This window comes from Spea bombifrons, chromosome 7 (genome assembly GCF_027358695.1).
Source record: "Spea bombifrons isolate aSpeBom1 chromosome 7, aSpeBom1.2.pri, whole genome shotgun sequence".
Taxonomy (NCBI): Eukaryota; Metazoa; Chordata; class Amphibia; order Anura; family Pelobatidae; genus Spea; species Spea bombifrons.
The window spans coordinates 13644469-13671209 of record NC_071093.1 but is presented as its reverse complement, the minus strand read 5'-3'; the positions used below and the strand labels follow the sequence as shown (position 1 = coordinate 13671209).

The 26741-nt window shown below is 37.4% G+C and overlaps 1 protein-coding gene across 1 annotated transcript in view; it reads left to right on the top strand.

The window, feature by feature from the left end:
• TTN (titin) overlaps positions 1 to 26741 on the top strand; it is a 201585-nt gene that overhangs the window by 42270 nt on the left and 132574 nt on the right. The window contains exons 45-89 of the mRNA XM_053470904.1: positions 792 to 3980; positions 5118 to 5393; positions 6254 to 6817; positions 7222 to 7503; positions 7597 to 7875; positions 8591 to 8869; positions 8967 to 9245; positions 9338 to 9622; positions 9724 to 10002; positions 10086 to 10367; positions 10494 to 10772; positions 10863 to 11141; positions 11236 to 11514; positions 11628 to 11915; positions 12010 to 12288; positions 12382 to 12663; positions 12755 to 13033; positions 13126 to 13404; positions 13505 to 13783; positions 13891 to 14178; positions 14344 to 14622; positions 14802 to 15083; positions 16026 to 16304; positions 16412 to 16693; positions 16874 to 17152; positions 17252 to 17539; positions 17766 to 18044; positions 18131 to 18409; positions 18498 to 18776; positions 18888 to 19175; positions 19292 to 19579; positions 19997 to 20278; positions 20727 to 21005; positions 21096 to 21377; positions 21738 to 22016; positions 22121 to 22408; positions 22554 to 22832; positions 22927 to 23205; positions 23322 to 23600; positions 23716 to 24003; positions 24129 to 24416; positions 24514 to 24795; positions 24922 to 25200; positions 25298 to 25579; positions 26217 to 26495. Coding sequence (XP_053326879.1) covers positions 792 to 3980; positions 5118 to 5393; positions 6254 to 6817; positions 7222 to 7503; positions 7597 to 7875; positions 8591 to 8869; positions 8967 to 9245; positions 9338 to 9622; positions 9724 to 10002; positions 10086 to 10367; positions 10494 to 10772; positions 10863 to 11141; positions 11236 to 11514; positions 11628 to 11915; positions 12010 to 12288; positions 12382 to 12663; positions 12755 to 13033; positions 13126 to 13404; positions 13505 to 13783; positions 13891 to 14178; positions 14344 to 14622; positions 14802 to 15083; positions 16026 to 16304; positions 16412 to 16693; positions 16874 to 17152; positions 17252 to 17539; positions 17766 to 18044; positions 18131 to 18409; positions 18498 to 18776; positions 18888 to 19175; positions 19292 to 19579; positions 19997 to 20278; positions 20727 to 21005; positions 21096 to 21377; positions 21738 to 22016; positions 22121 to 22408; positions 22554 to 22832; positions 22927 to 23205; positions 23322 to 23600; positions 23716 to 24003; positions 24129 to 24416; positions 24514 to 24795; positions 24922 to 25200; positions 25298 to 25579; positions 26217 to 26495 — 15852 coding nt within the window. The remainder of the gene's footprint in view (positions 1 to 791; positions 3981 to 5117; positions 5394 to 6253; positions 6818 to 7221; positions 7504 to 7596; positions 7876 to 8590; positions 8870 to 8966; positions 9246 to 9337; positions 9623 to 9723; positions 10003 to 10085; positions 10368 to 10493; positions 10773 to 10862; positions 11142 to 11235; positions 11515 to 11627; positions 11916 to 12009; positions 12289 to 12381; positions 12664 to 12754; positions 13034 to 13125; positions 13405 to 13504; positions 13784 to 13890; positions 14179 to 14343; positions 14623 to 14801; positions 15084 to 16025; positions 16305 to 16411; positions 16694 to 16873; positions 17153 to 17251; positions 17540 to 17765; positions 18045 to 18130; positions 18410 to 18497; positions 18777 to 18887; positions 19176 to 19291; positions 19580 to 19996; positions 20279 to 20726; positions 21006 to 21095; positions 21378 to 21737; positions 22017 to 22120; positions 22409 to 22553; positions 22833 to 22926; positions 23206 to 23321; positions 23601 to 23715; positions 24004 to 24128; positions 24417 to 24513; positions 24796 to 24921; positions 25201 to 25297; positions 25580 to 26216; positions 26496 to 26741) is intronic.

Genomic DNA, 26741 nt, shown 5'->3' with positions numbered 1-26741 from the left:
GGAGAAGTAACAAGGAATTTCACTGAATTAATAATGTATGACAATGTACCAGCTAAGCTCATCTTGCAGCAGAAACTAACTGGAATAGACCTTCATAATGCATAATGATATCTGTGAGCTGAAAAACCTCGATATTGGAAATACGTGTAGGAATTATTTGGAATATGATACTTGGTTATAAAACTGAAATACTTATCTATTTAATGATAGTTTTCTTATTGGATTTAGTTATGGTTTTATTTTAGATGTGCCATCTTTTCCTTAACTACTTGGACTTATATGGTGGAAGGTACCTAATTAAAAGCATACCATGGTAGATGGATAGAAGGAAGTTTTGGAAATGTGACCTTCAGCTGTAGGTCTAGTGAAGCTGTCATTTTCAGTTAGCAATAGACATAACTTTTAAGGCTTCTGTGCAGTGATTGGTGCTAATGGTCAGGTTTATGGATATTCCTGTTTTTGGTGGTATTTAAGTACATGTTGAACTGCATTGAGTAATTTAAAAAGACATGTGCATACCCACCTATACCAGATACTCAACATCAGTGCGCTCAAAGCAACAGCACCAGCCATGTCACACAGTATGCAAAATGTTCTTTTCGGTTTATCTGCTCCGACCAGTAATCATCCTTAGAATTGAACATGAACATTCTGGGTTATAGAGTTGTTAATGTATGTTGTATGCAGTGTATTCTTGACCAATACAAATGTGTAGTTTCTGATTTAGAATTCAATTATCTGGTATAGAAAATCAATTGATATACTTCTGTTAATTGTTTTTATTTACACAGACATTTCTAAATCATTTATAATATCTTCTGGGGAGGAGAAAACAGAAACCTACAGCAGCGATCTACAATTAACTAGCAAATCTAAATCACTTGACTTTATGCCTGAATCTACAGTATACTCCAGTAAATTAGAATTGGAACAGGGTGAAAGTGTGCCACTATTTATCAAACAGCTTGCTCCTGTAAAATTTTTGATAGGGGATACAGCCAGGTTGTCTGTAATTGTCAGTGGTGTTCCAAAGCCTAAAATCCAGTGGTTTCATAAGGAGAAGGTGTTAAGCACCTGCAAGGATTATACAATTGTATTTGATGGAAATGAGTGCAGTTGTATAATTCCCTTTGTGAAAGAAGAGCATGAGGGAGAGTACACTTGTATAGCAAGCAATCATCATGGAGAAACAATGTGTAGCACCTATCTTGTTGTAGATATTCAAAAAAGCACAGAGACAATCAAAAGTATAGACACCCATTCCATTGGAAATGTGAGCTCAAAAACGTATAATCAATGTGCCCCTGAGTTTGAAAAAACGTTACAGACCGTTAGGTGTTCCCAAAATCAGAAAGCAGTGTTAGAATATAAGGTTTTGGGAAATCCAAAACCTAAAGTTCAATGGTTTAAGGAGAGTGACCAGATAGCACCAAGTAAGCATTACATAATTTACCAAAAACAAGATGGAACTGGGTCTTTAACTGTACACAGAGCTCAATTGGAAGATAGCGGCTCTTATACATGTAAAGCTTTTAACAGCCTTGGGGAGGCATCTTGTAAGGCAGACTTAATAGTAAACCAAGAGCTTTCCATGATGGCCACTAAGTCCTATAAGAAGTCTTCAGATCAAGAGACAACAGAAACCATCTTATATGCAGTTAAGCTACCAGGTGAAGCAAGGAAGGAGTTGCAGGAAGCTGATACAATGTTGTATACAATTGGAACAGAAATGAGACATTCTGCTACAAGTGAGGTAGTCATAGGTGAAGAACACAGTTTGACGTATGTGGATCAAAAGATAGTCCACGTTGAGTCTGAAACAAAAGAACATATCAATTTAAATATATCTGCAGTCCTTGAACACAGACACATCGATGATCAACAAACAGAGGCTATTAAAAGCCCTTTAACAGAGGCATTACCAGGGCCCCAAACTCAGTGTCCCCTTCTCCCTGTAGTTGAAGAAACTGCTATAGCAGAAGAAAAGCAGAAGCTTCCATGTGAACATACAGTAGAAATTCCTGATCTAGAGATCGATGAGATAGGAGATATTAAAAAAGAACAGGAAGAGCCTATGCATTTACATGTTACAGATTCTCACATTTCATTACCTAGTGAAGAGCCCTTTTCTTTTAAGATATCACCTTTAGACCAGGCAAGCTTCACAAAAAGCCAGATCCTCTTACATTCTTCACTGTCCGGGGAACAAACACCAATTTTATGTGAGAGCATCAGCCAGATTCCTCTGGCAGAGGACAAAGTAAGCCCATGTTTTACCAAAGAACAAGTGTCTCTGTTACATATTCAGACTGTGCAATCAGAATTCGTATTGCCTAAAGAAGATAATGTGTTCTTTAAAAAATCAGGTACAGATCTTGCATTGGAAAAAACAGAAAAAATGTATCATCGCTGCTTGACTACAGAAGAAAAAAGTAAACTTTCAGCTGAGACTTTAGAGAACCTTCAAGCATCTCCAGATGGGCTAGAGCCTTTGTGTAGTACTGAGCATCAACATCACAAACACATCAATATCGTGGAGGAAGTAGTATCATTGCCAAAAGAAAATATAATTGAAGAACAGAAAGAACAGAAAGCTTCTCTGCAGAAAGTAGACCACCAAACAGATATGCAGATATGTACAATAACTGAAGAGAAGATGATTGCTGAGGGTCATGATGATACTCTTCCAGATATCAATATACTCATTTGTGAAACTACCAATGAATATACTAGACCTTTAGAAGTCAATTCTGTGGAAGACCATGGACTGGTGGTGGAAACTGTAGTTGCTTTAGATACAGCCGAACAAGATTATGCGTCAGGAATCCGAGAAGGACAGTCAGTTAGTCTTCCTTTAGTTCTAGAAGAAAAGCATACAATAGTAGAAGAGCATGTGAATGTGACACTGAGATCGGAGACTAACACATTAATGGCAGAAATTCAAGCAAACGAATTAATGAATACATCTGAAATATATGATCCAGAATTATTTTGCAAAGAAGACACCATCTTGTATGAGGTTCCTAAAGATTTCCATTTAGAAATCAGGACTCAGGTCAGAAATGCATTACGATCAACATTGGCAAATGAAATGCAAATTTTCTCTGCTGAGTTATTGCGCAATGCTGAAAATGTAGAAATTAAAACTATTAAAATTAGCAAAGAACCAAAATATACCATATGCACATATGTGATTACTTCAAGCGCTTTTCCAATCGAAGAATTAACACTCACACTTCCTGGTGTATATCCCCAGAGTGCTACCCTGAAATCTGAACTCAAAAGTGCTCTACAGGCCGTACTTAATGAGGGCTCGAATGTTCTGGAATCTGAAAAACCAAATGCAGTATCAGCCTTAAGAACAGAGAACCTGCTCAATACAAGCACAGATACCCAAGAGATAGCAGCAGCTACTGTTTCAGATGAACCTGCATTGCTGGAACGTGCCAGCATTTCTTTGGATGAGTTAGCAGTCAACCAGCTTGAGGTTACTACAGAAGTAGAAGAGTTTGAACACATGCCTCCTATGCAGTCGGCTGATGTGATACTGGTCAACATGGAAATTAAAGATGTCGGTGCTGCAGCCAGCACAGATGACGTTCGTTTGTCGGCTATAGCTATACAAGAACCAATTGCAATAGTAAAAAAGAGGGAACAATGGGAAGAAATGTATGAAGACGATGCAAAAGCAGCGTCTAATCAGCCTATATTAAGACAAGGTTTATCAGATATTGTTGCTGAAGAAGGGGATAGAGTCATTTTTACCTCAACAATAGCCAATGCAGTGCGTGTTACTTGGTATTTTGAGGGTAGACTGTTGACTTCAGGCATAGAGTTCAAGTGCTCACAAGATGGTGATACCTATACATTAGAAATCAACCAAGCACAAATGGTGGTGCATCAAGGACAATATACGTGTGAGGCAGTCAATGAAGTTGGCAAAACAACAACATCTGCGAATCTCACAGTTATTAAAAGAGGTTGGATTATGGGGATAATAATATGACAGTGCTTTTCTGCTAACATAAAAAATAACTAAAGATGCCCTCACATGTGTGTGTATATAACTAAATAACATTTATTGGGCCTTAACACCACTATGCGTATTATAAAAAAAACAATGCCTTTCTAAATGTTTTTCTTTTATTTTTTTTACTGATTTTGCATGCATTAGAAGAAAATGACTTACCAGCCAGTCTTCAATGGCATCCTAAAGGAACATGGTATGAAAAAATACCCCTACTTGAACACAGGTTCAAAGGGATGCCTTTTTTACTGCTAGCCCGTGTTAAAGCAGGCTAAAATTAATGTTCCCTGACTTTGTAGTTTACTGGCTTGCTTTCTTTTGGTTTAGAATCCCTTTACCCTTTAAGGGAAATTATTCTACCAGAAAAGCATACCCTTGTTGTCTACTTTTCTTTAAGTATATTAATTCACAACTAACATTCTTACAATAATGTTGTATATATAATTTGTCATGTGATGGCATGCATTTAGAAACATGCTCTTTGGTAATCATTACCAACATATTTTAAAGGCATTTTGTGGTACTAACACTATCTCGCTGACATGTTCATCCCCATATCCACAAAACCGTGTAAGTGTATTGCTCACGTCATATTTACGGCACTTTTATCACAGCACCGTCATAATGTGATTTTGGATACCCTTCCATTATCCAACCACAGATCCTGTATTCAAGGCTGAAAGTCACTGGATGTTTCTGCACGATTTCACCACATTTAAACCACAATTTCCAGTTTCATATTTGAAATAATCACATTAAGGATGGATTTCTTAATGCATTTGCTTCCACTTCTTCAGCTTTTTGGGGTTTCTTCCCCACCGTGATATAATAAACCACATTGTTGTGCATGCTCACATGATTTTGGTGTATTTCTTGGATTCCACATGTATCACTCCAACGAGGTCATTTAATTTGCTGAACAGCGCTAACCATTTCCTTTCATTCTGACAGACCTTCTCCTTTCACTTTTTCCGGATCGTTCACACAACCTCCCTTCCTTAATCAAAATGTTCAGTTGTTTTCTTAAAATGTTTGCTTCTCGTCCTTTTTTTCTTCTTCTAAAACTGTGCCTCATATTTGTTTTTAACAGCTCCTGTTCTACGGAAAAGAGTTGAGTCTGTGGAGGTAGCAGTTGGTTACTCGGCACTTTTCACCTGTGAGACGGAGCCTGCACCTAATGTTCGATTCCAGTGGTTCAAGTCGGGCCGAGAGCTTTACGAGAGTGATAAGTACTCTGTTAAGACATCAAATTTCCTGTCTACCCTGGAGGTTTTCCGCCCGCAGATTGTGGACTGTGGAGAATATACATGCAAAGTATCAAACATGTTTGGTAGTGTAAGCAGCACAGCCACGTTGACTGTAACTGGTGAGTACTGATTTGCAGAAATTCAGAATGTATTCAAGTTTCTTTTTTTCCGCTTAAGAACAAATGCATTATTTTACATCAGATACCTCCTAACCAGGTGGTTGGTATTCAGGTATCACAGAATCTTTACATTTCTGAGAAGCCGCTTGATGTCACTTGATTGTTGTATATTCCGAAAGGAATGTTTAACAAAAGCACATCATGTTTTAACTACAACATGTGAATTTGGTGATATTGCCAGGTGGTAGTGGTTGGGAGGATGCTATCCTCATTTCCGCAGCATGTTCCTCAGTAAGAGGTATCGGTCTCAACAAACTTAAATAGAGTTCTTAATCTATTTGCTCGAGACGCTGTTTGCTGGTTCTTCATTATCTTTTCAGAAAAGCTCAGGACACAAGTGGAAAGTGTCCGTTTTTAAATTGTTTGTAAATTGAGTCTTCAATATGTCTTAGTTACAGGGTTTATTCCATTTTGATAACAGACAGTGTATCAACTATATTATGGAAAGTAGATAGTTTGTGGCATACTCTTTCCATTGAGTGTAATCTTAACACAGGTGTGTGTGCATACAGGTTGTTATCCGACATCCCGTGCTAGATGGTTATTGATACACATTCAGTTGAAGAGCCCCATCAATCAAGAGAAAATAGATATTGGGTTGAAGTTAAGGCATTACTAACCCACCTACATTTATAAATGCCAAAGTCATCTTCTCTTACCTACTTTTATTACTAATGGATAGTGAAAATGTCCAAACCTACCAATGGTTGTCTATTACTTCTTTTATTTACTATGGTGCTTCTTCGGTACAAAGTGTAAATGGCTGGCATACAATAATGACTCCTATATTTTCTTTGCAGAAGCCTTCCCTCCCTCTTTTGTTACCAGACCCGAGTCTGTTACCTCTTTTGTGAATAAGAAAGCAAAATTCCAGGCTACAGTTTCAGGCACTCCTGTAATTGACACAATATGGCAGAAAGATGGATTTGCCATTTCTCCTTCGGAGAACTGCCAGATCTCAGCTGCAAACAACAAGCATGTTTTAGAACTCACCAGTCTTACCACTACAGATAAAGGCACATATTCTTGCAAAGCTTCAAACAAGTTTGGAACAGACACCTGTCAAGCTGAGTTAGTAGTTATCGACAAGCCACATTTCATTAAACAGTTAGAACCTTTACGTTCTGCTGTTAATAAAACCATTCGTCTTGAGTGTCAAGTGGATGAAGACAGAAAAGTGACAGTCACCTGGACAAAAGATGGCCACAAACTCCTCCCTGGGAAGGATTATAGAATATTTTTTGATGACAAAGTAGCATCTCTTGAAATTCCTGTGGCTAAGATTAAGGATTCTGGAAATTATGTGTGCACCGCTACAAATGATGCTGGAAGCAGTTCATCTTCTGCAGCCGTTACTATCAGAGGTAAGAGACTAAACATAGCACACTATACTGAACCAAATATTACATTAACTTGACACAACACAATAGCCCTTCATTACGGAAACCTTCTGAACAAAACACGTAACATGGATTTGGCCTTACACGTGTGAGCAAGTTGTGGGTCTTCATAGGCTTTGTCGTCTTGTAAAATGTTATAATTGAATCCATACTATGTGGGAACATGTTTACTAGGTATAGATTTGTTCTTCAAGAAGTGTAAATGTGTGAATGGTTGCTGGGTGAAAGAGAGAGAACCACCTTGGTAAAACAGTGGACATGTCTTGTTTGTCTCTTTACCTATTTTATCTTCTCCAAAGTCTTTGCCTGCTGTTGCAATCTTGTTTCGGTATCTTCTTTTATCTTTTTTTTAAACACATTTTCTATAGAGCCACCATCTTTTGCAAAGAAGATAGAGCCATCGTATTTGCTAAAACAGGGAGAGTCAGCTCATCTGCAATGCAAAATAAAAGGCTCTCCTGAAATCCATGTGACCTGGTTCAGGAATAATACCGCTATTAGCCCAAGTAACATGTTTACAATGTCTTTCGTCAACTCAGAAGCTATCTTAGATATTACCAACATGAAAGTTGAGGATAGCGGGAGTTATACCTGCGAAGCTCTTAATGATGCTGGCTGTGAAAGCTGCACTTCTGAAATTATTGTAAAAGGTTTGTATCTCTCTTCTTTTTGCTAAGCGGGTAGTGAATGAAAAAAAAACAAATCTTACACCTCTTTATTCTCACAATGTAATGCTTTTTTAGAACCACCTTCTTTCGTCAAAAAGCTTGAACCAGCTGAGATTGTAAAAGGATCAAACACAACTCTTCAATGTGAAGTTTCTGGTACTGGACCTTTTGATGTTAGCTGGTATAAAGACAAGAAACAAATCCGCAGTAGTAAAAAATACAGGCTGATATGTCAAAGGTCTATGGCATGTCTGGAAATTTCTTCCTTTAATAGTGCAGACGTTGGGGAATACGAGTGTGTTGTAGCTAATGAAGTTGGCAAATGCATCTGCAGCGCAACATACAAACTCAAAGGTTAGTATTTGAAACACTTCTTCGCTCTTCATTCTAACAAGAACATCTTGAAATCATCTCTGTAGTGACTAACATCTGATTTCTTAATAAAGAGTTGATTGAAGCAGAAATCTATTTATGAAAACTCTGAATAAACAGGCATGTCAACACTTTGATGGAAGTAGGGTGAAGACTGTGTTGTCCAACTCATTTAGCACTAAAGAAACAATTACACTATACTACAAGCCATACTATTTGGTGCTTACACCAAGTAACAGGGATTACTCATTCAACATTCATGGGGACATGGATATGCCCTGATGTTTTAACAGATTTGTTGAAAATCTGTTTCCTTCAGTAGAATAATCGCAGAGTTTATCATCTTTGCTGGCATATTTTACATATAAACCTTGAAAGACCATTCCCATTTGTTCCTATAGAACTTACGTTGCATGAAGCTTGGGTTTACAGCTGGCACTCTTGGCATGACTACCATGCCAATGTCTCCCTAAAAACTAAACAGGAAAAACATTATATGAGCATGGGTAAATTTACATTTTGATTTCTTCAGAAATCTTTGAAAACATAACAGTCTATGAAGCAAGAATAGATTATAAAACCTATCCGGGCTTGCAGTTGTTTGCACATATTGTGCGAACATTGCTTTTTGTCATAATGTGTAGTATTTGAAAGCGACGACAGGGATTTATCAGCTTATCTTTCTTTTCTAAATCAGAACCGCCGTCCTTTGTGAAGAAGTTAGAGAACGTCACTGCTGTTGTGGGTAACAATATTTCAATGCAAGCTGTCATCAAAGGCTCTGAGGTCATTAACGTGTTTTGGATGAAGGGAAGAGAAGTGGTCAGAGAAGATGGCAAAGTCAAAATGACCTTTGATAATAATGTTGCCACTTTGCACATTAGCAGCGTTCAACTAAACAATGCAGGAAAATACACTTGTGTAGCTGAAAATGATGCAGGAAGCCAGACTTGTTTTGCAGACTTACTGGTTAAAGGTTAGTTAGCTATTAATGAATTACATCTTTTTTTATCTAAATACGACACAGTGATATAAACACGTTCTGTAACATTATGTATCTAATTTTGTTATAGAATCTGCCAAAATAGTTGAAAAAGCAGAACTGATCCAAGTGACAGCAGGCGATCCTGCCACTTTGGAATGCACCGTCGCAGGCACTCCAGAACTTAAAGTGAAATGGTTTAAAGAAGGAAAGGAAATAGTGTCTGGCAAAAAATACAGGATCAGTTTTAAAAATAACATTGCTTCTTTGAAGTTTTATTCGGCTGAAATCCAGGATAGCGGCGAATATTCATTTGAGGTGTCCAATGATGTGGGTAGTAACAGCTGCAAGACCACTTTAACTGTTTTAGGTTAGTATATTATATCATTAGTTTAAACGACTCTTTTAATCTAGTGGATAGCTTCGCATAGTAACGAACATACTTATTTTCATCACAAACAGATCGAATTCTTGGTCCGTCGTTTACCAAACCTTTACGGGATATTGACAGTGTAGTAAATATCTTTTGCCGACTGGAGTGCAGAGTGTCCGGCTCTTTACCCATGAAGGTGGTATGGTTTAAGAATGATCAAGAGCTTACCGCTGATAAATACAAGCTATCCTTTGTTGAAGGCACTGCTTCATTGGAGATACGTCAACTAAATATGAATGATGCCGGCATATACACTTGTAGGGCCACAAACTCTGCAGGAACCAAAGAATGCAAGGGGACTTTAACTGTGAAAGGTTTGAGATCTCTTTTACCCTCTTCTTTTAGGTATACTTTATTTGTTCCTCTTAATCTTTTTGCAGAAATATCTTATAATGTCTCCTCTTAATGTATCTAGAACCACCAAGCTTCATTGTCACACCAGATGCACAGGATGCATTGCCGGGATCTACTGTTTGCTTAAAAACCACATTTAAGGGAACGCCACCGTTGTCTATAAAGTGGTTTAAGGGCATTGAAGAACTGAAAACAGGCGGAGCGTGTTACATTGCCAAGGAAAACACTGCCAGTTCACTGGAACTTTATGCAGTAAAAACAACCGATTCAGGGAACTATGTCTGCAAAGTCAGCAACGTTGCTGGCGCCGTGGAATGTAATGCAAACATTTTTGTCAAAGGTTTGCATTTTCTTTATCTTGAAATTGAGAATTCTTTTGCGTCGTATCTTTGCTGTCTTAACAACTGTGTTTAAATCCCACAGAACCCGCAAACTTTGTGGACAAATTAGAATCATCACAACTCTTCAAAAAGGGCGATCCCGTGCAGCTTGCGTGTAAAGTAGCTGGGACGCCGACCATCACAATTACGTGGTTTAAAAATGACAGGAAAATCAAAGAGAGCGATTCTTGTAGCATGTCCTTCGTGAATTCCGTTGCAGATCTTAAGCTTTTCAGTATAAACCTGGAAGACAGTGGTGAATATGTGTGTCAAGCTAAAAATGAAGCTGGTACAGACATATGCAGCTGTGCTGTCATTGTTAAAGGTGTGTTACAACTATATGTTTTTCTAAAGCATTAATGTTTTTGAAAAAAAGCAGCCTAATTTAAATTAATTTAAATTAAATTAATTTAAAAAACAAAACAAAACATTTTTTTATCTTATGCCACAGAGCCCCCATCCTTTAGAAAAGAATTTGAAAACACTGAAGTTATAAGAGACACGGATGTTACTTTGGAAGGGGAACTCGTAGGCTCACCTCCATTTGACGTCTCATGGTTCAAGGATAACAAACCGGTTCGAAGCGGTAGAAAGTATAAAACATTTTTCCAAGACACTCTGCTCAGCCTTACTATTTTAAGATTTGATTCCATGGATGTTGGTGAATATCAGTGCAGGGTTTTTAATGATGTTGGAAGCTGCCTTTGTAGTTCTCTTGTGACCTTAAAAGGTTAGTGAAACAAAAAAAATATATATGCTTTTCAAATCTAGAAATGAAGCTGTAAATGTAATATTCACTAATAATTAATCTTTCTGTTAGAACCTCCTACGTTTATACGGAAGCTCGAAAACCTTAGTTCACTCATAGGAGGAATGGTTGCATTCCAATGTGCGGTTAAAGGGTCTCAGCCCATCACCATGTCCTGGTGGAAAGACAATGATGAGGTCATGGAGGATGAAAACATCAAAGCAATCTTTAAAAACAACGTAGCTACACTACACATAGCTTCTGTTAAGAGCAACCTTGGTGGAAAATATACTTGTGAGGCCAAAAATGATGCAGGAGTCCAAAGATGTTCTGCTATTTTGGCAGTAAAAGGTTTGTCGCTTTTCTTCCTTTGTAATGGATTTAGATAAATACGCTTAATAGTAAAGATCACTTTCTAAATGTCCTTGTTCCCCATCTATAACAGAGCCTGCTACGATCATTGACAAAGCAGTATCTATCGATGTAACAGAAGGTGACCCAGCCACTTTGCAGTGTAAATTTTCTGGAACAAAAGAAATCACGGCGAAATGGTTCAAAGACGGAAAAGAGTTAAAATTTGGCCCCAAATATAAAATCAGCTTTACAGAGAACGTTTCTGTCTTGAAAATCTTTTCAACAGACAAGAGTGATAGTGGGGAATACGCATTTGAGGTTGAGAATGATGTTGGCAGAAGCACCTGTAGTGCATCTGTTAATGTTCTAGGTTAGTATTGATATACTTTTTAAGGATTCTCCATTTTTTTTTAAATAAATATGTCTAAAATTAGCATAACAGTGTTAGTTAACACAGTGTTTCTTCCTTTCTGTGTTAATCAGATCTCATTATACCGCCTTCATTTACAAGGAAACTGAAGAAAATGGACAGCGTCAAGGGATCTTTTGTCAATCTTGAATGCATAGTTTCTGGCTCCCATCCTATAACTGTTAAGTGGTTAAAGGATGACATAGAGATATTGCCCAGCGGAAAGTACAAATATTCTTTCCATGATAATATTGCATTTATGGAAATTAATGACCTAGAAGGTTCAGACAGCGGAACCTACACTTGTTCTGCCTCAAATAAAGCAGGGAAGAACCAGACCAGTGGATATTTAACAGTTAAAGGTTTGCCTTTTCATATAATCTCTTACAAATTTAAACCTTGTTGTGAGAAACTTAGATTTAAGTGTAACTTTATTTTCCATTCTGAACATTTTAGAACCGCCATACTTTATCGAGAAGCCTCAGCCACAAGATGCTCTTCCAGGTTCTAGGGTCCAGTTTAAAGCTGTCATGAATGGCAGCACTCCAATGGTAATCAAGTGGTTTAAGGATAGCAAGGAACTTCTTTCAGGGGCAAATCGTTCCGTTTGGAAAGATGAATCCTCAAGTACCCTTGAGCTGATATCAGCAAAGGTGGCTGATTCAGGAACTTATACTGTGCAGATCACTAACGATGTTGGTGCAACAAGTTGTAAGGCCACACTCTTCGTAAAAGGTGGGGATTTTAGTTATTTATATTTAGAACTGCTATTAGGCTCACCTAAATAGTTCTGGTGCTTATATATTATTGAACTTTTTTTATATTTAGAGCCCCCACGGTTTGTAAAGAAACCAAGCCCATTCTTGATGTTAAGAAAAGAAGAATCAACAAGTTTCCAGTGTCAAATAGCTGGCACACCTGAGATCAAAGTCACTTGGTACCATGATGGAAATGATATTACAGCGAGTGACAGATATAGTATTTCGTTTAGCAATGGCATTGCTACCCTTGACATTGACAATTCTGATATTGATGATACTGGTATATATGTCTGCGAAGCCACCAATGAGGCAGGCAGTGAGAGCTGCAGTATTGATGTTAAAGTAAAAGGTTTGTTTACTTTAAAACCATTTTAGTATTTTTACTAAATGGTGCCTTGTATTTTATAAATAAACCTTTACGTGTTTTTTCTAATTTGTAGAAGCCCCCACTTTTAAGTCAGTGTTTGAACCGATAGAAGTAGTGAAAGGTTCCGACGTGAAACTGTTTTGCGAAGTTCTTGGAACTCCACCTTATGAAGTCACCTTTATGAAGAACAAAAAAGAGATCCGTAGTAGTAAAAAGTATTCATTGGTTCAAAAGGAATCGGTATTTGAACTTCACATTTACAAGTGTGATTTTTCCGATGCTGGTGAATACCAGTGCACTATTTCAAATGAAGCAGGAGGCTGTTCTTGTACTGCTTCAGTTCATTTAAAAGGTTAGTTACAGCTAAATCTTATTTTTATAGAAAAAAAAAACGTAGATCGGGATTATTTCTTACATATTTAAATCACTTCTACCCTTGTATAGAACCACCATCCTTTGTTCAGAAGATTGAAAATGCAACTACTGTTCTTGGAAGTTCTGCTGTTTTCCAATGTGCAGTAGTGGGTTCTGAACCATTAACAGTGGCATGGATAAAGGGAGACAAAGTTCTGGAACAAGATGACAACACCCATATTACCTTTGATAACAATATTGCCACTTTATATATAAAATCTGTTGAAATGGACCACCCCGGTAGATACACATGTCAGGCTTCCAACGAATCAGGAACTGAAAAGTGCTTTGCTTTACTCATAGCACAAGGTTCGTGAGCACTTTTTTTGTTTAACATAAACATATTTTTTAAACATTATATATAGGAAATATTTTAAATTTAATTAAATATTCATTTCTTTTACACCAGAACCAGCCCAAATCATAGAAAAACCTAAGTCAGTAGATGTGACCGAGAGAGATCCTGTAACTTTGGAATGTACTGTTGCTGGCACTCCAGAGCTTATGGTGAGGTGGTTTAAAGATGGCAGACAAATCATGCCAAGCAGATATTATACCTTAGGTTTTGAGGATAATGTCTCAAGCTTGAGGATCCATTCTGTGAGCAAGGAGGATAGCGGAGAATATACATTTAAGGTTGAAAATGACTTTGGGATCAGTACTTGCAACGCTTTCGTGACAGTTCTAGGTTAGTAACGTTCTCTTTACTTCTTACTGCTTATTGAGATGCAAAGAAGGAGCTTCAGGAATAACTGGCTACTCTTTTCTCTTTGCTCATTTGTTTTTGTTGGACAGATCAAGCAATTCCTCCATCTTTTACCAAAAAGTTAACAAAAATGGCTAAAGTTCTTGGATCTTCTATTCAAATGGAATGTAAGGTTTCTGGCTCGCTTCCCATAAACGCATATTGGTTTAAAGATGGCAGCGAAATCTTCCTCAGTGCAAAACATAAACTTGTTTGCCATGAAAACACAGTGTCGCTGACAATATCTAATTTAGATTTATCTGATAATGGAAATTACAAGTGCAAAGTAGCGAACGTGGCAGGAAGTGCTGAATGCAGCGCCATCTTGACAGTGAAAGGTTTGAAAATCTTTATATTTCTTACTTAACCTTTTGCATTCTTCTTTGTGTTCTTTAAAGTTTTAACAAATAATGAAAATAGCAGGCTATACCTGCCACTATTACTAATAAGTAAGAACAATGATTTTTTTGTCTTGTTAAAATACTCTTTCTTCAACGCCGCAGAACCCCCAAGCTTCATCGTGAAACCTGAAAGCCAAAAGGCAATACCAGACTCTCTGGTGGATTTTAAGGTTGAAGTGAAAGGAACACCACCATTCTCAATCAAATGGTTTAAAGAAGAAGTGGAACTCTTTTCTGGCGCTAAATGTTTTTTGGGAATGGAAGGGAATGTGGGCTTCTTAAATCTGTTCACAGTCGATGGCTCAAGCAGTGGACGGTACACATGCCAAGTTACCAATGATGTTGGTAGCGACTCTTGTTCCACAATGTTGCTTGTAACAGGTGCGGAGGTTCTCCAGTCTTTGTGTTTGTTTGTATTCTATCTTATGTCAAACTATTGGTTACATTCTTACACATCTTAATGACTTCTGCATCAAGACGTGACTTAGTATAAACTGTATAGCTATTAACAAATATGTTTCCCCCTCTTTTTTTCCCTTCACTTTCTTTTGGTTTCATAGAACCACCCAAGTTTATCAAGAAGTTAGACTCAACCAAAATTGTGAAGGTTGGTGACTCTGCCCGCTGTGAGTGCAAAATAAGTGGCTCTCCAGAAATCAAAATCACCTGGTACAAAAATGACCGAGAAATTAAAACCAATGAAAAGTACAGCATGTCATTCATTGATTACATACCAGTTCTGGAGATAAACAACCTAAGCATTGAAGACAGTGGAGATTATACATGTGAAGCAAGCAACGACGCAGGCAGCGCAAGCAGCAGTATCAAGGTTTTAGCTAAAGGTCAGAAATCACCATCAGTTGCTAATGGTTTGTGCTTATTAACAGAACACTGTGATCCTTAATGAAACACACACTATTTTGTGTGTGCTCTAAAAAAACAGTGTAATATATACTATTGCTCTGTGCATGTAAAACAGGGAGTTACTCTATCTTCAAACGTACAAAATAAGTAGAATGCATTAGTAACATTTTAGAATCCGTGGTTAATATTTTAGTACCATATTAGGTTTTTTTTTCCCCATTTCCTGCTCATATGGAGCAGATGTTTTACAAACTACACTCACTAGTCATTTGCCCAAATACTAAAACATACACTATAGCAGTAGGAACCAAAAGGACCCTGTATGAATTGTGTCGGTATCTTAGCTGAATAGAACCAAATAAAAAAGTTATTTAAGTGATATCCAATCAAAAATGGTAAAAGAAGAATTGTCTCTTATGAGGCACAATTATTTTGTCTGAACACGCACATGGAATGGGCTCATATACTATTTAATATATAGTCTAAACATCTATTATTAGTCTGAATACAGTGTTAGTTTATAATACATACATATATAATTACTGCGCACGCCATTTTTCCATGAAACTATGGAACGGCATTTACAAGTGTGAAGATAAGATAGGTTGGCTCATATGCTATAGCTTTCTACTAGGATTAATTTACTTGAACAGATTTGTAAATATGAAATTATGAACAATCAACAATCTGGCATATTTATAGGAAGCCATTCTATTTCACTATGAAAACTATCCTCTAGTTAAATTCTGCTGAAATATAGCTCAACAGAAATTAAGAGAGCAGGAAAATCCATAAACCCTTGATCATAATGTAATATTATTTTAGACAAATTAAATTAAAAGAAAATATGCCATTTGCTGTGTACAATACATTACTTGTCTAACCAGTTCATCTTACGTTCACTTATGTTCTCTTTGTAGAACCCCCTGTGTTTAGCAGGAAACCAAGTCCAACAGAAATCCTAAAAGGTGTTGATGTTAGTCTTGAATGTGAACTTATCGGCACACCGCCATTTGAAGTCACATGGTTTAAAGATAGGAGACAAATCCGCAGTAGCAAAAAGTACAAACTTACTTCTAAAAACCATCTTGCTTGTGTTCACATTCTTAATATGGAGGCGCCTGACATTGGAGACTATCATTGTAAAGCTTCTAATGATGTGGGAAGTGACACTTGCATTTGTACAATACAATTAAAAGGTAATCCTTTAAATATTCTTAGAAGACAAAAAATGTTCACAAACCAAAAATGTTCACAAACCTTCTTTAAACTTATATTTTAATATATTTTGCATTTTTTTGCTCAGAGCCACCAAGGCTTGTGAAGAAATTTGAGAGTATTACTATAATTACTGGTAACCCTCTTGAACTGCAAGCAGTCATAGAAGGTTCACAGCCAATTTCAGTCATTTGGCTAAAAGACAAAGAAGAAGTCATCAGAGAAACGGAAAATATTAAGATTTCTTACACTGAAAACCTTGCAACTCTGCAAATCAGAAAGGCAGACATTACTAACGCTGGGAAATACATATGCCAGATTAAAAACGATGCCGGAGCGAGGGAGTGCATAGCCAACGTCTCTGTTCTAGGTAATAAAAACACAACTATGAAAAGCAAATAGTCTCCAAAACCTCTTTCTATCCAACCATTGAGTGCTCGATTGGATGAGTAACACATTTTGCCTTTTTAAGCAACACGTTTCTCACCCTCCTAGCACTCAAGGTTGTCCAAGCTCATTACAGACACTTATTATGTTTGTTTTATTTCAGAACCAGCAACAATAGTAGAAAAACCAGAGCCTGTTAGAGTTACAGCAGGAGATGTGTGCACGGTTGAGTGCATTGTGGCAGGAACACCTGAACTTTCCGCCAGTTGGTTTAAAGACGGAAAAGAACTGATCAGTAACCAAAAATATAAAATCAGTCTCATTAATAAAGTAGCATCCATTAAAATTCTGTCTGCAGAAAAAGGTGATAGTGGAGAATACACTTTCGAGGTGAAAAACAACGTTGGAAAAAACAACTGCACTGCAACAGTTGAAGTCCTTGGTTAGTTAATTTATCGTTTGGCTTTTAGGAAGATAATGATAATTTATTTCAATGTAGTTTCAGAAAATTGATTTTTATTTCCTACCTTTTGCCAAATAGATCGAATCATTCCTCCTTCCTTTACCAAAAAGTTGAAGGAGACCACTGGTGCATTGGGCTCTTCTGTGGTTATGGAATGCAAAATTACCGGTTCAGCACCTATGTCTGTTTCATGGCTTCACAACGGAAGAGAAATCTTCAGTGGGGACAAATATGAAATTAGCTTTACTGATAGCCTCTGTGTTGTGAAAATGAACTACTTGGAATCTTCTGATACTGGGCGCTACACTTGTGTGGCATCTAATGTAGCGGGTACTGATGAATGCAGTGCAACCATGATTGTACAAGGTCAGTAATACAACTAGATGAGTTGATCAGTTATATCGCCTCGAATTTATCTTATTACACTTTGTACACCTCTTGATGAGTTTCTTTTATTTTCTTCTTATCTTTAAATTTGAAATTGCTTTAATTAAATAACAGGACTCTTACTTAAACATGACAAAACAACCTCTATTACTTACCAATAAGTGAACTAATGATTTGTATTATTACCCTTTGAATGCATCTTCAGAGCCTCCATCATTTATTGAGAAACCTGAACCAATTGAAGCACTTCCTGGAATGAATGCATCCTTTAAAGCTGTTATTAAGGGAACGCCACCTTTTAAGGTCCACTGGTTTAAAGGGAGCAGTGAACTTGTCCCTGGTATTACTTGTGACATAAGACTAAAAGATTCCACTGCAATCTTGGAATTATATGAGCTGGATACATCCCACAGTGGGGAATACACCTGTGTGGTGTCTAATGATGCAGGAAAGGATTCATGCACTACACATCTGTTTGTAAAAGGTATCTTTCCATTGTAGGGGGAAAAAAAGGTCTATTTGCATGCCAATTGTCACAATTGCTGCTAACTCTGTACCTTCTTAAATCAGAACCCGCTGCTTTTGTGAAGAAAATAAAAGATTATAGCATAGAAACGGGAAAGCCTATTATTTTGGAAAGCACATACATTGGAACTCCTCCAATCTACGTTACCTGGGAAAGGAATGGTGTAGAAATTGTGCAAACTGAAAAATGCAACATAACAACAACAGAAAAGTCTTGCATCCTGGAAATCTTAAGTAGCACCAAAGAGGATGATGGTGAATATACTTGCCGGGTGGAAAATGAGGCTGGGCAGGACGCCTGTCAAGCCTTTGTGACAATATTAGGTGTGTTCTTCTGGTATTTTCTCTCTAAAACAAAACATTCTTGGCTTGGGTATGGAACATTTTAGTTATTGTTATGTTCTTTTACTAGAACCACCTTACTTTATCACAAACGTAGAAGATTTGGAGGCCACTGTTGGAGATTCAGCATCTCTTCAATGCCATATTGGAGGAACCCCAGAAATTGAAGTGTCTTGGTACAAGGGAGATACCAAAATTAGATCAACTCCGGGATATAAAGTGTACTTTTCCAACAATGTAGCTACACTTGCTTTCAGCAAGTTGGATAAAAATGACACTGCAGAATATGTCTGCAAGGCAGAAAATTCTGTGGGATCAGCTACTTCAAAAGCAGTGCTTACTGTCCAAGGTGATTTCTTTAGTGCCATTGTCATGTATCTTTTTAGCATGTAGTTTTAAGTCAAGAAAAAGGTCTATAGCAGAAAGGGTGCACTTGTCTTATGTACTTCTTGTCTTGCAGACCGCTTTCTTCCACCTTCATTTGCAAGGAAAATGAAGGATATAGAGGAAACTATTGGACATCCAGTGAAATTTGATTGTCGTATAAATGGGTCAGAACCCATTGAGGTTTCTTGGTATAAAGATGGTGTACCTTTAACAGAGGATGACAATGTAAAAATAGCTTTTATAAATAATGTAGCTTCTCTTCGCATTCTGGCCGCAGAGATGGGTCATGCTGGCCAGTATTCTTGTACCGCTTCTAATGCTGTTGGAACAGCTTCATCTGTTGCTAAACTGACCGTATCAGGTTTGTATGCTTTCAATAATAAATCGTCTTCTTTTTAAGTTCCAGTGAGAGTACTGGCACATAGTCATACAACACTGAGCTACTCTAAGTTCTTTGCTATTCATTTTAATCTATAGAACCCAAGACGCCACCAATCTTTGATAAAAGAGCAGTACCCGTTGGCGCTGTTCTTGGAGAGCATGCAGATTTTGAATGCCACATTTCTGGAACACATCCTATTAAGGTGACATGGGCCAAAGATAACAAAGAAATCAAAACAGGAGGAAATTATAAGATCACATATATTGGTAATACTGCTCATCTCAGAATTCTTAAAGTAGCAAAAGGAGATTCAGGCCTATACACATGCCTGGCTGAGAACGATGTTGGAAAAGAATCTTGTTCAGCAGAGCTGAGCGTAAAAGGTATTGTGAAGTTTATTGCAATGCTTTGCTTGCAAGAAAAGCTGTGTATCTTTGTTTACTTGCTTAACTACAAATGGAAGCTTGCTTGAAATGGCTCATACTGCAAACAATCTGCATACAGCAAAGGCCTTCTTTTTCTGATCTTTGTCTTTTATATGTTATGTCTGCATTGTATATATTTTTTCTATGTTTTGGAGAGAATGATAAATGCTGTTATTTCCGAGAAAGGGTATATTAACACTAATCGTCAATTCATACATGCGAGACTCAATAGATGTTACACAAAAATAGTACACCGAAACGTCGACAGTAAGTACAACGCACATAGTATGAGCGAATGACAGTATCCCTTAGTACATTATATTATATGCTTAACTTACTTGTCCAGGCATTCATTTTTTTCTTCTGCTTCCATAGAACCTCCAAAGTTTGTGAAGAAGTTAGAACCTTCACGGATTGTAAAACTTGGTGGCTCCTCACAGCTTGAATGCAAAATTAGTGGATCACCAGAAATAAGAGTCGTATGGTACAAAAACGACACTGAACTGCAACAAAGTGCAAAATACAGCCTATCCTTTACTGATTCTGTGGCGATGCTGGAAATTAATGATTTCTGCAGTGAAGACAGTGGAGATTATACCTGTGAAGCTCATAATGAGGCAGGCAGTGCAAGCTGCAGTACTGTCATCACAGTAAAAGGTTTAATGTCACTTTCTCCTTCTTCTTAATATCTTAATATTTTGTACAGCTGAGTTTTTGTCAACGGACCTGTGTTACAATTAGTAGTAATTAAGTAGTTGTTGTTATTCTGCTTCCAAAACTGTATATACATATTGTTTAAGTGTATGGTGTATTAAGTATTCCATACTAAAATAAGAAGGATGTAGAGGACAGGATTGCCCATTTTCCCCAAGATTATTCATGGGGAAATGCCAATAACAGCAAGCTGAGTTAGCAAATAGGCATGAAGGTAAATTTAAAAGGCCCACGTGGCTCATAATCATGCTAAAATGTTATTTAGACTATTCTACTCTTTGCTTCTAAGTTCTGTTTCATCATAAATATTTGGGTAGTGCTTTGTCAAACTAGAATAGGAATTTTCCTTTTTTTACATAAATTACAATATTCTTTTTCTTTATCTTCATAGAACCACCTATTTTTGTTAGAAAACCTTCTCCAGTTGAGGTTTTAAAAGGAGTCGATGTAAGTTTTGAATGTGAACTTGTGGGAACCCCACCATTTGAGGTTGCATGGTTCAAAGATAGGAGACAAATCCGAAGCAGCAAAAAGTTCAAGGTTACTTCCAAGGACACACTTGCTACAGTCCATGTCTTAAATGTAGAACCAGCAGATATTGGGGAATATCAGTGCAAGGCAGTCAATGAAGTTGGCAGTGATAACTGTGTTTGTTCTATCAAGTTCAAAGGTTTGTATATTATCTTAAAAAAAAAACTTTCTTTTTTAACTCTAATAATAGTTTATATTGTCAATCATGGGACCACGTTTTCTTCAATAGAGCCCCCAAGATTCACGAAGAAACTAAGTGATACAACGTGCCTTATTGGTGAAGAAACAGAATTACAGGCAACAACAGAAGGCTCTCAACCAATATCAGTCACCTGGCTCAAGGACAAAGGGGAAATCATTAGAGAGAGTGAAAATATTAGAATATCTTACGCTAACAATCTTGCAACTTTACATATTGCCAGCACGGATTCATCAAGTGCAGGAAAATACACCTGCCAGGCCAAAAATGAAGTGGGAACAAGAGACTGTGCGGCTATTCTATCCTTAATAGGTTTGTAAAAAAACACCAATGTGCCCCACTATCAGTATGATTTCAAAGATGTAAAATCTTTAACCTTAATCTTTTGCAAACTGCTGAATTTTATATCTTAACCTTTGAGAGTAAATATCTTTCAAAGTAGATATTATCATAAAATTGCAGAATTTTGTAGTTGAAATATTACCAAATTTTAATTTTAAGTAGTATTTCGAATGACTAGAGTCTCAGGGATGACATTTATACATTTATAGAAAAAAATGTGTCTATGCTTTGGTGAGTTTTATATTTTCTTTATTAGAAAGATTTCTGTAAACTATTAGGCATATTTTGATGGAAACTATTTTACGAGGGCATCTTCAAATTTCATTTCAGAACCAGCACGCATTGTAGAGAGACCTGAGCCTACAAGAGTTACAGCTGGTGACACCTGCTCCTTAGAATGTACTGTTGCTGGCTCACCAGAACTTGTCACTAAGTGGTACAAAGATGGCCGAGAGCTGAGGAGTGACAAAAAGCACTCAATAAGCTTCTTTAACAAGACCTCAACTCTTAAAATTCTCTCTGCTGAAAAGGGAGACAGTGGGGCTTACACCTTTGAGGTGATGAATGATGTTGGCGAGAGCAGCTGTACGGTCTCCGTTGATGTTCTTGGTTAGTTTTTCTTTATAAACTATACACTTTTTGGGGGTCGTTTCTCCAGGCTTAATATATGGGAAATATTTGAGTTTCTTACTCTATATCTTGTGCATTCACAGACCGGGTAATTCCACCATCTTTCACAAGAAGACTCAAAGATACCAACAGTGTGCTAGGATCATCTACTCAGTTGGAATGCAAAGTGTCTGGGTCTCTTCCCATATCTGTGTCTTGGTATCAAAGTGGAAACAGGATAGAAAGCAGTGATAAACATGAAATTAGCTTTTCAGATAATGTCTGCTCTTTAACTGTGAAAGCTCTGGAATCTACAGACATCGGAGACTATACCTGTCAAGCATCTAACATAGCAGGAACAGATGAATGCAGTGCAACTCTGACCGTTCAAGGTCAGTAAAAAAAAAACTTCTTAGTTTAGAGGTTCTTCATATGAAACACGCAAAAGAACAGTGTTACGTAGCAAATCCTTTGATATAATTCCTTATATTGTACATGCAATATCCTCATTTTCTTATTTTATTTACCTGTGTATAGAACCACCATCTTTCATGAAGAAGCCTGATCCTCAGGAAGTCTTGCCTGGCTCTAATGTGACCTTTACATGTGTGATCAAAGGAACGCCACCATACAAAGTGAACTGGTTTAGAGGCAATAGTGAATTACTTCCTGGAGCAAACTGTAACATCTCTTTGAAAAACTCATTTGCAGCTTTGGAATTATACAATGTAGATACTTTACAGAGTGGGGACTATACTTGCTTAATAAGTAATGATGCTGGTAAAGATTCATGTACAACACGTCTCTTTGTTAAAGGTTAGTCTTGATAAAAAAAAAATAATATGTTTTTTCTTGTTGCTGACAAGATCATATTTCTATATTGATATATTATTTTGCTATTCTTCTGTAGCTCCAGCAACCTTTGTAAAGAAACTTAACGATTCTTATGTGGAATCTGGAAAACCCATAACCCTGGAGTGCACCTATGTTGGTTCTCCTACCATTTTTGTTACATGGAAGAAGAATGGCAGAGAGATAAGCCAATCTGACAGGTGTAGCATAACCACGACAGAAAAATCTTGCATTTTGGAAATATTTAGCGCCACCCATGAAGATGACGGAGAGTATTCTTGTCACGTTGCTAATGAGGCTGGGCAGGATACGTGCAGTGCTTTATTATCCATTCTAGGTCTGTACCTTTATTTGTGAATTACAGTTGCTTCTTATTTTTATTTTTTTTATGAAGTGATACTCTTGATCTTAATAATGTGATGATAATGGTGATAATCTTAATTTGTCCCTTAGAACCACCATATTTTGTTGCACCACTGGAACCTGTGGAGGTTACAATTGGGGAATCTACATCTTTGCAATGCCAGGTTGGAGGAACTCCAGAAATAAAAATTTCTTGGTATAAAGGAGATACAAAACTTAGGTCAACTCCTGCCTACAAAATGTATCTCAAAAACAACATCGCCACTTTACTTTTTAGTCAAGTGGATAAAAATGACAGTGGTGAATACATCTGTAAAGCAGAAAACAGTGTTGGATCTGCTTCTTCCAGTACCCTCTTTACTGTACAAGGTGATTTTTTTCTTTCTTCCAACCTCAATTCATTTACAATCCAGGGGTTGCTGATTGGGGGAAAAAAGTTGTATTTGGTAAGTTCTTATGATTTCAAACTTACTTTTTTTTACAGAACGTAAAGTTGCACCTTCATTTGCAAGGAAAGTTAAGGATGTTCAGGAGACTCTTGGCTTACCTGTCACCTTTGACTGCCGTATCAATGGTTCTGAACCCATTGAGGTTTCTTGGTTTAAAGATGGTGTGCTTTTGAGAGATGACAGTAACGTGCAAACATCTTTTATAGACAATGTAGCCACTCTTCAGATTGTAAACACTAACGCTGGCCATATTGGTCAATATTCTTGCACTGCTACAAATCCTATGGGATCTGCATCTTCCAGTGCTAAGCTCGCACTCACAGGTTTGTTGAATTTTAAGCATGCTACATCTTTCTTATTGGATCAAGACCTATTGTGAAAATCTTTACTTTGAGAATTTTAGAGACATGCATATGTCATTTAAATGCATTTCATTCTTGGCTTCCAGAACCAAAATCACCTCCAGTTTTCGATATCAAATTCGAATCAACAAATGTCCCACTTGGAGAAGCTGCAAATTTTGAGAGTCACGTCACTGGAACACAACCAATTAAAGTCACCTGGGCAAAAGACAACAGAGAAATCCGTCCTGGTGGAAACTACAAGATGAGTTTTACCGACAACAAAGCTCATTTAAAGATAATAAAAGTTGGCAAAGTTGACGCTGGTACTTACACATGTTACGCTAGCAATGAAGTTGGAAAAGACTCATGTTCAGCTACTCTTGGTGTACAAGGTATTATAAATTGAACATCTAAAATATTTATTGTTATTTTTTTTCATAACATTGTAACATGGTTTTTAACATTGTAATGCTTTTCTAATTTTTACAGAACCTCCACGGTTTGCCAAAAAGTTGGAACTTTCTAAAGTCATTAAGCAAGGAGATTCTGATAGGATTGACTGCAAAATAAGCGGCTCCCCTGAAATCAAAGTAGTATGGTTTAAAAATGACACTGAAATTCAACATGGAGGGAAATACTCCCTATCCTTTATCAATTCAGTAGCAGCACTTGAGATTGCAGATGCAAGTATCGAGGATAGTGGAGACTATACCTGTGAAGCTCACAATGATGCTGGAAGCGCAAGTTGCAGTACTTCATTGAAAGTGAAAGGTTAGAATGCATTCTATGTAACCAATTTTTATGTACTTCTTAAATAGACAAATACTAAAGCCATATTCTTTGTTTTAATATGGAAATAAAGCAAAAAGACTAATACAATATTGACCTTCCTTACAGAAGCCCCAGTTTTCATCTCAAAACCAGAACCAGTGTTGACATTGAAAGGAGTTGATGTAACACTTAAGTGTGAGCTCAATGGAACTCCACCATTCGAAATATCGTGGTACAAAGACAGAAGAGAGATCAAAAGCAGCAAGAAATTCAAGATCATTACAGAAAATTACCTTGCCACCATTCACATTCTTAAAGTAGACTCTGGTGATATTGGTGAATATCAGTGCAAGGCAGTTAATGATGTTGGAAGCGATACCTGTCTATGCTCTATAAAGCTGAAAGGTTGGTTCAATGAAAAAGTCAAGATATTAGCATAGATTGACGTATTAAGAAATTGCTTCAAATTATTTGCTTATCTACTGTTTTGCTTTTTTAACAGACCCCCCAAGATTTGTTAGAAAGCTTGACAATTTTACTGCTGTTATGGGAGACCCAGCAGAATTGCAAGCTGTAGTAGATGGAACCCAGCCTATTACTGTCACCTGGCTCAAAGATAAGGAAGACGTTATTAGAGAAAGTGAAAACATCAGTTTTTCATTTGTGGACAACGTTGCTACTCTTCGATTTGTAGCCGTGAAGCCAGAGAACACAGGAAAATACACCTGTCAGATCACCAATGAGGCAGGATCGCAGGAATGCTTTGCCAGTTTGTCAGTTTTAGGTAAGTGTCTTGATACAAAAATTACAGGGGGCTGCGTAAGGCAGGAGGTGGTTTCACGTGTGGGGTATAAAGATTTTCTCAGTTATAAGGGTATAAGATATGGTCTTGACCACCTGCATGTTTCACTCTCTATATTCAGGCATTCCTGGCAGACTAGATGGGCTGAATAGTTCTGATCTGCTGTCAGATTTTATATTTTTGCTTGTTTCCTACTGCCCAAATCTCTTTAAGGAATATTTTCAAGTTCTAGTTCTAGTTTCTTCAATTATAGGGTTGGAAGTTCTTTTGGAGCTACATACTAATGTACCATCACATAGTCAGTGATGTATTCTGGCCAATGCCTAGGGTAGCAGGTCCAAAGAGGGGGGTGGTAGACTTTCGGCCATACAACAGGTAGACTCAGGCCCCCTGCAACTCCACTACTCAATGGGCTGGTTAAAAGTGCAACCACTCACACCATGGAGTGCTGTTCTGAGTCAGCACACTTCTCCATAGTTTTCTTACGTGCTGCTGAAAGTGGGACAGGAGATATGACGTCATATCCTGACACCCAGAAATAAGCATAGCGGCAATGAGGGAGTAGCAGTATTAAGTAAAAGTTTATTAAGTAAAATATATATATCCTTTTATCCTGCAGAACCAGCCATCATTGTCGATAAGCCACAGCTGACAAAAGTTACCGCTGGAGATTCTTGTACTTTGGAGTGCACTGTAGGTGGGACTCCAGAACTTATAACCACCTGGTTCAGGGAAGGTGTGGAACTGACAACAGATGAAAAATACAAGATTAGCTTCTTTGGCAAAGTTTCTACTCTGAAAATTCTTTCTTGTGGGAAAGCCGATAGTGGAGAATATTCATTTGAGGTGAAAAACAACGTTGGAAAGAGCAGCTGTACAGCCATCGTTGATGTTTTAGGTTTGTACTCATTATTTAACTTTATGTTTCTGAATAACATTTATTTAAAATTCACGTACTCATACATTGCCTCAACAACGACGTGAACCTTAATGAAGTTGTTTCTTATACTTCTCTAAATGATGCAAAACTTTAAGCCAAAGAAATGTGAACACATTTCAGCATGAAACCTAAGTTTGCTAAGTTTGGCAAATTGCTTTGGCAGTCGAGCTAAAAACTGGATAAACTGTACACATCGGAGCCCAA